The sequence below is a fragment of the Bos indicus genome, chromosome 19, assembly GCF_029378745.1.
Source record: "Bos indicus isolate NIAB-ARS_2022 breed Sahiwal x Tharparkar chromosome 19, NIAB-ARS_B.indTharparkar_mat_pri_1.0, whole genome shotgun sequence".
Lineage (NCBI taxonomy): Eukaryota > Metazoa > Chordata > Mammalia > Artiodactyla > Bovidae > Bos > Bos indicus.
In genome coordinates this window covers 50,151,505-50,162,270 of record NC_091778.1, presented here as the reverse complement: position 1 = coordinate 50,162,270, position 10,766 = coordinate 50,151,505, and the positions used below count along the sequence as shown (strand labels likewise).

General features: G+C 39.9%; 1 protein-coding gene across 3 annotated transcripts in view; it reads left to right on the top strand.

Moving 5' to 3' along the window:
- The first annotated feature begins 1,677 nt into the window (after positions 1 to 1,677).
- The window catches only part of SMURF2 (SMAD specific E3 ubiquitin protein ligase 2), a 114,075-nt gene continuing 104,986 nt past the window's right edge, over positions 1,678 to 10,766 (top strand). For all 3 annotated transcript variants that reach the window (XM_070773807.1, XM_019980485.2, XM_070773808.1), the window contains exon 1: positions 1,678 to 1,811. In XM_070773807.1, the coding sequence (XP_070629908.1) occupies positions 1,760 to 1,811 (52 nt within the window). In that variant the 5' untranslated portion in view covers positions 1,678 to 1,759. The remainder of the gene's footprint in view (positions 1,812 to 10,766) is intronic.

Genomic DNA, 10,766 nt, shown 5'->3' with positions numbered 1-10,766 from the left:
GGGAGACTTGGGTTTGATCCCTGGGTTGGGAAGATGCCCTGGAGAAGGGAACAGCTACCCACTCCAGTATTCTGGCCTGGAGAATTCCATGGACCCTATAGTCCACAGGGTTGCAGAGTTGGACAGGAGTGAGTGACTTTCACTTCACTTCACTTCATCCAGATTGATGAGAAGTTCTTGGAGGTAAGTTGATCTGGAGAATAAAATGACATTATTGATGAATTAAAAGAAACAACTGATACAGTATTAAAATATATCAGATTTTATTAAACATTTAAAATTGCAATAGTAGTAGCCTTAAGCAAAACAGCACACAAAAAATCCTCCATGTATATATTTTTGCATGCATACATACAACTTTTTATTCTGCTTTTAAACTTTGATTATTTGTAAACTCTTCCATATTATATGATCTTCGTAATTGCCACTTAAATGGGGGCATTAAAACCTATGCGGTTGATGTAATGAAATTCGCCATTAGGCTGTCAGCTCGTCTCCCTTTTGTTATTAACCGAATTTTGCAATAACATCTTCTGTACTATTATATCAAGAATAAATTCCTGAGTGCAATTACAGGGTCAAAGGGTAAGGTACATTTATTTTTATTTCATTTTCTATTTTTTTCCTCCTGAGATAACAAAATGAAAAGCTTTCATACATTGCTCTCGAAGGCTTATCTTGTTAATTATCCTTTAAGGCATTATCATCCGCCTATCCCTGCGCTACAGTTGAAAAAAAGAGCCCAAGCAGGCTGGTAACCTGATCTCGTTCACCAGGTGAGTCCTGGATGGAGGTGGAAACTACGCTACCAGGAGCAAAACACCCTTGGGGATTTGCCGGAACCTTCGGTGTGGGAAGAGCGTCTCCTGCCTCACTCCAGCCGAGGCTCACTCCGGACCGTAGCAGGTTCGGGTCTAACCGCTGGCCCCTGCCTCTCAGAGAAGCGCCCTGCACGCGGTGGGCGTCTAATAAAGGCAGCCTGTATTACGCGGACAAAAGCTCTCCCCTAAGCGGGTTGAACTCCAGGCCCTCCTGGCACCACAGAGGTCGGCGCCGCCACCCGGATCCTTTGCCCGCTCCTTCCTCAAGTTCTGCGTGGGACAGCAGGGCTCATCAGCCGGGACCGCCGCGCCCAGGCCGAAGCCAGGCCTGGAGCCTCCGCCCCCCGGGTGCGCCGCGCGCGGCCACCCAGGCCCCGCCCCCGGCCCCGCCCCGCATCATCGACCCCGCCCCCGTCTCCACCCCGCCCCCCGGAGCCGCTGAGTGGCGGCGGCGGCCCCAGGACCGGGTTTCCTCAGACAAGAGGGCGGGTGGAGGAGGAAGCGGCCGAGCCCAGAATCCTGCTCCGGCGCCGCCGAGCACCGCCCGCCTCAACCGCCCGGCCCCGTCGGCTCCTGGGCCTCACCGAGCCGAGAAGAGGGAAAGGCAGAGGAGGCTGCGTGGAGGCGGCGGGGGCGCGGGCGGAGGCGGCGCGGCCGGCCGCGGCTGCCGCTTTGTTGTGCGGCCCGGGCCAAGGAAAGAGAAGTGGGAGGAGGGGGGAGCTCGGCGTCCCGCTCCCTCCGCGGCTCATGGCGACGACGCTCGGCACATCCGGGACCCTCCGGCCGTGGCGGCCGCGGCGCCGGCTGCTCGGGCCCCAGCCCCGGCCGCTGTGGTGACTGCGCCGCGCCTCGCCGTCGCCCCCGCCCCGCCCGCCGCCCGCCGGCCCCGGGCCCCGCGCCGCGGCCGCAGCCCCGCCGCCGCCCCCGCCGCCGGGGACATGTCTAACCCCGGGGGCCGGAGGAACGGGCCCGTCAAGCTGCGCCTGACAGGTGAGGGGGTTGGGCGGGCGGCCGGAGCCAGGCCCGGGCGGCCGCGGGGTGGGCGAGCCGGCGGGGGGTGCCTGTGGCCTTGAGAAGGGCCAGGGTCGCGATCAATGGTGAGTGGGAGGTCGGGGACGTGGGAAGGCCTAGTTCAGGGAGAGTAATTGCAAAACCACTCTCCCTCGTTGGGAAATTCTTAGAAAAGCCAAGGGTGAGTCGGGGGTCTTTTGTTGTTGTTGGGGGGGGGGTCCCCCCGTTGGAATTCCAGGCGGATTTGAGGTCGAAAAGCCTTGGCCGAGAAGCACGACTCTCTCCCGGGGCGTCGGGGAGCAGCCCTTGGGCTGCTGCCCAGGTGGGGTCGTGGAGGGGATGAGGAGCTCCTGTGGCGGGGATTATTGAATCCGGCTGCTGACTGCGCGCAGTAAACACTCCTTAAAGATGGAGCGCTTAACGGGAGGGTGTGTGTGTGTGTGTGTTCCCCGGTTGTTAACTTGTTCGCCCACTTATGCCCGCGTGCAAAACCTTCCCTCTCGGCTGCCAGGCGCAGCAGCCGGTGCCACACACCTGAAACGCACGACTTTAGAGGGAAGGAGACCGAGGTTGACTTTTCCGGTGTGTCTGCCTGATCCGACGACTCGGGCTCGTTGTACCCTCTGTGTTTTGGAAGTGTTTGATTGTAGGGTAGTATGTTTGGGGTTGTTCCTTGTAGGCCGCAGAACTTGTGTCTCACTTCTAACCTGCTTTAAAAACACACTTTTTCTGAGTCCCTTTCTAAGTTTGTGCTCAGAAGGACTTTGAAGCAAAGTTTTTCTCTCTCCCCACTCTCCTCCTCTTCCTTTTTCTAAATGGAAAAGAATGTCTGGAGGGGTTGCTGGATAGCAGACTTCTCTTACGAAGTGTTTATGATCCCAAGTGTGTTACATCTTTAATGTTACAAGTACGTTTTGTATATTCTTACATGGTCGTGTTACCCCATTTTAGGGAAAAATTACTTGGAGTTTGATACGTGTAAATGAAACCATTGTAATTCTGGCTTCATTATTTGCTATTAATAAATTGTGCACGTTGATATTCGGATGTGTGATGAGAAAGATGACTTAGAGAATCTTTGTGTATGTGGGTGCGTGTGTAAAAATAAACTGTAATTATGTTTGTCTCCACTAGACTTTGAGATTTATACGGACTAATTTTGTAATTGAATGCTTGTATGTCACATCCCAGTCCACTGGCTGAACTTTCGAGATAAAAACTTGCAGTGAATTAGGTATTCGAGAATTTAGCCTGACTGTATGTTGGCTGCAATTTTTAAAATATATTACTTTTCATGACAGTTTTACTTTCTCTAGGGAATATTGCAAAGAATCATTAACTGAGTGGTTCTTAATGGAAAACCTGGATTGGGGGATGCCTGTCTCCCTTACTTCCCCCCATTCAGTTTCCTTATTTTCTTAATGAATCAATGGAAACCTTTACAAGGGATCTTTGTTGTTTTAGAGTTTATCTACTGCTGTTCCTCTGTGGAGTCAATCCTGTGTCAGTGATCATGGAAAGAACCTGTGATTCCAGGTGTGCAAAAGGCATCAGAAATAGGCTCCTGGCCACTTAATTCCTTCTAGGTTATATACACGATGAGAGCATGAGGGAGAAAACAGGGCTTTTGACTTTCTGCAGATAAAATGAGTTTGAGGTTTTTAGTGTAATTCAGATCTTAAAGTGTTTATCTGTGGTTTTCTTCCTGCATATGATACATTATAAAATTCATGAGTAAAGTCAGGAGAAAAGATTACACTCATTTTTTGGAGGGATAGGGAATACTGGGCTAAATCTATAGAGTAATTTTGTATTTTTAGATTTTTCTGAGGAATTTTAAATACACTTTGTCCCCTTAATTGTAAAAACAGTTTTAGATACTCTCAGTTTCTTAAAACCATTGGGAATTTGTCTCTGTCATATTTTAAGAGAAAACTATTTAAATATTAAGAATTTCGCCTTCTTCCTTTTGGTTACGAATGGTAGAGTCCCTTCTGTTTTGCCAGGAAGGTTAATATGTATTTTTTCATTTTTGTCCACTTACAAATTAGATGGTATAGATTTTAACAAATAGATTTTAAGAGCTGGATTCAATTAGCAGCTTTTTAGGACATAAACATTAAAGAGTTAGATGGAAAAGATTGTTTTGACTGACTGGATAAATGACAGGGCTGTGTTTGATGTGCGTCCAGGAATTGGTCTGGAGCTGGTGCCCAACTTTTCAGTCCATCTTGAGAAGCCAAATAAAATATTTAACCTAGGCCTCATTTTGTTTAAAAAAAAAAAAAAAAAGGTTGATTCTTTGTTAAGACCTTAAGAAATGTTTGGCATACCTTTAGACTTAAGTGTTTAACAGTTCATTTAGATCTGGGTTCCATAATAGAGGAAAATTACTTAAAAAAAAAAAAATGGGGGGAGCAAATCCCATAGTGAATTTTTATTTGGATTACCGTATACTTGAACTGTAAGATGATGTAAAATAATTGTTCTTTGTTTTAATACCATATTAGTATTTTAAATTTATAGACTGTCTTGGATTCCAAGGTGCTTCATGAATTGTAGTTACTCAGTTATGTCCTTCATGGAGAGCTGCCACTTTACTGAAAGATGTAAACAGCTTTTGCTTGGTGTTTGTCACAGACACACACACACCCCCCTCCCCCCATATATACATTCTCACATGTACACACGAACTGAAGGAAAAATATTTGAACCATGAGATCTCTGCACACAACAGATATTATACTTTTTCACATGTTATTCCTAAGACTACAGTCAACTAGCGAACTGTTTGATATTTGTTGATGTAAAGAAGGCAGTGCTAATTTGATATGAAATTTGAAATTCCTCAGGTCATTGGTGGTTAAGATCTGATTTGGTCCATCAAACTACTACTTTTTTTTGTGACACATTAATACCTGATCATTAAAATGGACTATATGGTAAAGCTATCAATTTCAACTAGTATTCATACAGAAAATTATAAAACGTAAATTCTTGTACATTAGACTTATGCATAGGCCTTTCTTATGATGGTTTGGATAGAAGATATTCTTTGAGGTAAAAAAATTGAGGGTAGTTTTTTATATTATTACTGTTTTTGAAAACCAAAGGCTGGAAAAAGCAGTTTACTATAGTTTCAAATATTTAAAAGTCTTAGATATGGAGAAATAACAGATTACTTCTCCAAAACATTTATTGTAGACCTGTTTGTAATTTAAATGTTTTTGTACACTGTTCCTTGTTATTAATTTATAAAATCCTAAGCAGTAATAACCTTGGCTATAGCTAAAGCAATATTAACTTTAAAAAAGTCTCATTTTACATATGCTGGTATCTTAATATTGTTTTATTGCATATTTTGTTGATTCAAAAATTTTAAAAATTGCAACTTGATTGTCATAGTTTCCTAAGTGGGAATGTGCCTGTACACCATAATGGTCTGTTCTATGGGTGTTAGTAATTTGAATGTCCCCAATTCATTTTTTTTTTCCCTTGGTGTCTGAGGATGAAGCCAGTGTAACTTAGCTCCTTCCTTTTCTCTTAAGTTTATCTCTTCCAGTCTAACCTTCAGGCAGGGACTGAAACTGCCAAGGTGCTTAATGTAGTTTGGTTTTCATTGCTGACTAAAGTGTGGATGTGTGTGTGTGTGTGTGTTTAAACATGGATTCTGCTTTTGTCCTGTTGATTGAACTGTAACTATCACAACACACTGACATTTATTTAGCGTATAATTTAGCATATTTAGTATATAACTCCATTTTCAAGGTAAGTGAAGGTCCATGCTTTAGCCCTGCAAGGTCTTTATTTTAGCCATTTTTGGTATCTTCCAACAATTTTGAAGGCTTTCAAAGATGTACTATGTCTTACTCTTCAAGTAGTCCGTCCTTAACAGAACTTAATGTTTTATTTATGATTCAGTCCCAGGTGGCTCAGTGGTAAAGAATCCACCTGCCATGCAGGAGTTGTGGGTTCAATCCCTGGGTCAGGACAATCCCCTGGAGAAGGAAATGGAAGGAAATGGTATTCTTGCCTGGGAAATCCCATCTACAGAGGAGCCTGGCGGGCTCCAGTCCATGGAGTTGCAAAAGAGTCGGACATGACTTAGCGATGGAACAGTAACAGCAATCATTATGAATATGTTATTGTGTTGTTGTGATGTGTAGTACGAGGATGTCATCATAGTGTGTAGGGAGAACTGTTGGATTCTGGCTGTATGTTGCCCTGTTCTTACAGCTTTTTCTCTTTGCTCTCATTTTTATTGGTACTTTGTTCTAAGAATGCTAAACCTTTGAAATATATTGTTGTAATCAGCATTGTTATGTGTTTCTGTATAAGGGACATGTATTGAATGCTTATTAAGTGCCATATACCATATTAAGTTTACATCTATTATTACTTTTAATTCTCATACTCCAAGAGGTAGGAGAAACTTGGAGAGGTTAAGTACATGTCAGAGCCCAAGTTGTCTGTCTAGAGTGCCTGTTACAAACTTCTAAGATCTTGTGTGGAAAATAAAACAGTTTCATTTATTTTGACTTACCCTTGTCCCTCGAAATCCTTGCTCATCTTTTAAGGCTCAACTCAAGGAACCCTTATCCATAAATTTCTCCTTGACCGATGTTGACCTTTCCTCTGTGACTAAGAGGCTCTACCTCTAGCATCAGCCCTAACTCACAGAAGGCAGTGAGTTGTCTCGAGTTATCTATGCTCAGTGAGTGTTGTCAATGCTGTAAACTCATGTGAAGGCAGAATCCTGTTTCAACATGGATTAAGAGCTTTCTGGCATTTTATTTTGAACGAATACTGGAGACATAGAAGTAATTCTGTGTATTTTTACATGTGTTGTTTATGACCAGTACACTGGGTGTGAGTGGCAAGAGATCAGGCTGTAGATTGGACCAACCCATTTTAGGACCTTGTTATATAGAAATTTTGCCAAGAAGTTCGATTTTACATTTTTTACAGTGGTGGGAACCATTGAAGGATTTTAAGCTTCGTGTATTCGGTGTTTAGAAACGTCAGTCTTCAGGCAATAAGGATGGACTGGAATGGAAACTGTGAAGACTGATTTTAGGATAACCAGTTAAGAGAATGCTGTACCATCACCGTTGTTCAGGTTTTTTTCTTGTTTTAACTTTTATCTCTAAATTTTATTTCTATAGATAGTTGCTGTAAACATTTTGGTGTAGATAAAATATTTTTTTTAAGGGTTGTTTTCGTAGGATATTTCCATAGAGTGCTATTGCATTAAAGGGTGTGGATCTTTTTAGGTTCTTGATGACTTTTTTTCCTCAGGCTATTTCCTAAAAGAATTGTGCCTGTTTAGAGCGGCATTGAATAAATGTATCCCTCTTAATATTCTATTATAAGAATTGGCTCTTGTTTTTTTTTTAAATGTTTGCTAACTTCATGACAAAGAGTATTTAACAGTTTCTTGTAAAGTTGAGTATTTTTCTGTTAAGTAATATTTCTCTTTGTTGACTTGTTTGGTCTTGTCCTAGATATTGGTTAGGCTCTGTGTGTTTTTCTTGGGTGATCTGCTTGAGAATTGAAAAAGGTATTAATCTGTTGTCATACTTGTTACAGACATTTTCCCTAGTCTGTTATTTGACTTTTAATTTTGATCATTTTTGGAAGAAAAGTGATTTTGAATAAATTTGTTACTTAAGGAGTCAAATTTGTCCAACTTTCCCTTGGTTTTTTCTTTTATACTTAGGGAAGCCCTTTTCTTCAAGAGGCTTAGTAAATATTTAAGTACATTTTATTTTAGAGTTTTTAAAAATGATTTAGGAAGACATTGCCCCCCGAATTGCTATTCAGTCACTCATCATTATTTGTTAACCAGTTCTTCCTTTTCACAGCGCTGTGATACCTTTTTGTTATGTTAATACGTTAGTTACAATGGATGAGCTCTTGTTCAGTGCCATACTCTTCATTATTATAGCTTATAATTTAGTTTAATATTCTCATTGTACCAGAAAAATTTTTGCTCTTATTTGCTCTTCCAAGTTAACTCCAATTAAATGGTTAAATTTAAAAACAAATTCATTGATTGTGATTAGAATTCATTAATTTGGGAAAAGGAGGCATTTAAGTGTATTTCATTTTTCCACCTAGAAACTTTGAACTTTTGTTTATATTGCTTAGACTAGCTTAATAGTTTTCTTTCTATGTTTTAATGTAATTCCAGCTAATTTATATTTGTAACATATTCATTGTATTTTCTAACCTTAGTTATTGGTTTCTATTTAGGATTGCAGTCATATCTATTTTTGCTTGATTAGAGCGACTTTGCTGAACATTGAGCCTACTAATATTTCACTAGTGCGAGTTTTCCAGATATCAGTATTTGTCATTTAAAAAAAAATGTATGTATTTGGTTGCACCAGGTCTTGGTTGTAACATGTGGTATCTGGTTCCCTGACCAAGGATCAAACACCGGCCTCCGGCGTCGGGAGCGTGGACTCTGAGCCCCCGGACCACTAGGGAAGTCCCGAGTATTTGGCATTTTTTACAGTTCGGTATTAACACTAAATTTTTTTTCTTTTCGTTTGGATTTTTGGACTAATATATGATTAATTGAACAAAGTGAAGAATTTTATATCAGTTTATTTTAGAATCACTTCTAAAGGCATTGACTTTTTAAAAACTGCATTTGATATGAATTTAGAACTTTCATGTGTCTTAAGTTTGGCAGTTTGGTCTGGTTTCTTATTAAAAATCCACAGCAGACAAAGAACTTAGGTTTAAAATAAATACTGCTTTTAGGTAGGAATTCCTATGTAGATGATCGCACAAATTGCGTTTTTTCCTTCCCCAAAAGTTTCCTCCTGCCTCTTCACAGTCTTCTCCCATCTCCAGTCCTTGGCAACCACTGATTCCCTTTCTGTTGCTGTAGTTTTGTCTTTCCTAGAATTTTATATAAATGTGACAATACAGTATGTAGTATTCTGAGTCAGGCGTCTTTCACTTAGTGTAGTGCTTTTGAGGTCCATCCAAGTTGTGTATCAGTTGTTTGTTCCTTTTGTTCCAGAAGAATATTGCATTGTACACGCATACCCCATTTTATTTATGCGTTCACAAATATCCAGACATTGGTTTCCAGTTTTTTGCCATCATAAGTAAAGCCATCATAAAGGAAATTTGGGTACACCTCTCTTTGTGAACATGTTTTTATTTCTCTTGGGTAAATATTTAGGATCGTTGGATCATATGGTAAGTATGTGTTTAACTTAAACGACAAACTGCTAAACTGTTTTTCAAAGTTGTACCATTTTTGTTTTTCTGTCAGAAGCGTCTGAGAGTTCCAGTTGCTCCCGATCCTAGCCAGAGAGCTTTAGCACTTGCTGTTGTCAGTCTTTGATTTTAACCATTCTAATTGATGTGTAGAGATAACGTAAGTGTAGTTTTAGTTTTAATTCCTTTACTGACCTTACAGTGTTAGGCATCTTTTAATAGACTTACTTGTCATCTGTGTATCTTTGGTGAATATCTTTTCAAATCTTTTGCTCATAGTTTTAAAATTGGATTGTTTTCTTACTGAGTTTTGAGAATTCTTTTTGTATTCTGGATACAGATTCTTTATCAGATAAGTGTTTTGCAGATATTTTCTCCTAATATGCATGTGGCTTTTTCCTCCCCTTAATAGTGTCTCAAAGAGCAGAAGTTTTGAATTTTGAATAAGCCCTATTCATCAGTTTTTTTTCTTTATGGTTCATGCTTTTTACGTCGAATATAAGAAATCTTTTCCTAATCCACAGTTCTAAAGATTTTCTATGTTTTCTTCTGCAATATTTATATTAGTTCTTACATTTCGGTCTGGGACCCTCCTAAAGTTAATTTAACTGTGATAAGCAAGGATCAGGTTCTTTTTCTTTTCTCTCACGGATGGCCAATTTTCCTCATACCACTTGTTAAAATGCTTTTGTTTCCTCCATTGAATTGTCTTGGCACCTTGCTAAAAATCAGTTGACAACATACATGTTCTCTTTCTGGACTCTATTCTGTTCCTTTTATTTACCATTCTTTTCTTTGTAAGTTTATTGTTTATAATTAACACTTTCTTATTACTGTAGCTTTAACATATAAGTCTTCTGATATCACACATGGATTAAACTTTTTGGAAACATCTTGAAAACAGTTTAATAAGCATAATTGAGTCTTCAATGTAGGACCCCATAATGATTTAGAATCTTGTAATGGTCTGGAGCCATTATTTCATTTATTTAGTCAACAAATACTTATCAGTTTCTTGACATGTGTCAGACATTAATTTTTTAAATTCTATAATACCATGAACGGAAGTATAAGAAATCAGAATAAACCTGGGTTGGGCTCACTTTTCTTTTTAAAATTCGATTAAAAATCTTTTAAGAAGTTTATTATTTTTGTCTCTTACTGATGAAAGTGGATAACAATAAGCATGACTTAATAAAGTTTGCTATTTACAGCTACCAGCCTCTACAAATAATTTTTGGAAAAAGGTGGGATAAAAAATAAACATACCTAAAATGTGGCAATAGAAAAGAAGGATATAATTATAATTGTTTTGTTAAATGTGGGTTGAATTACATTTTTAAAAACTTATTCTATGAGCATTTTTCTATAAGACAAAAGAAAAACAATTTTTTATTGAAGTGTAGTTGATTTATCATGTTAATTTCTGCTGTACAGCAAAGTGATTCAGTTTTATATATATATATATATATATATTTGTGTGTGTGTGTATATATATATTCTTTTTTCCCCTGTTCTTTTCCATTATGGCTTGTCATATACAGAGTATAGTTCTCTGTGTTATACAGTTGGACCTTGTTGTTATTCATTCCATACATCTGCTAACTCCAACCTCCCACCCCTTCCCTCCCTCAGCCCCCTACCCCGGCAGCTGTGCGCCTGTTTCTGGTTGGTAGATGAGGTTCATTTGTGTCG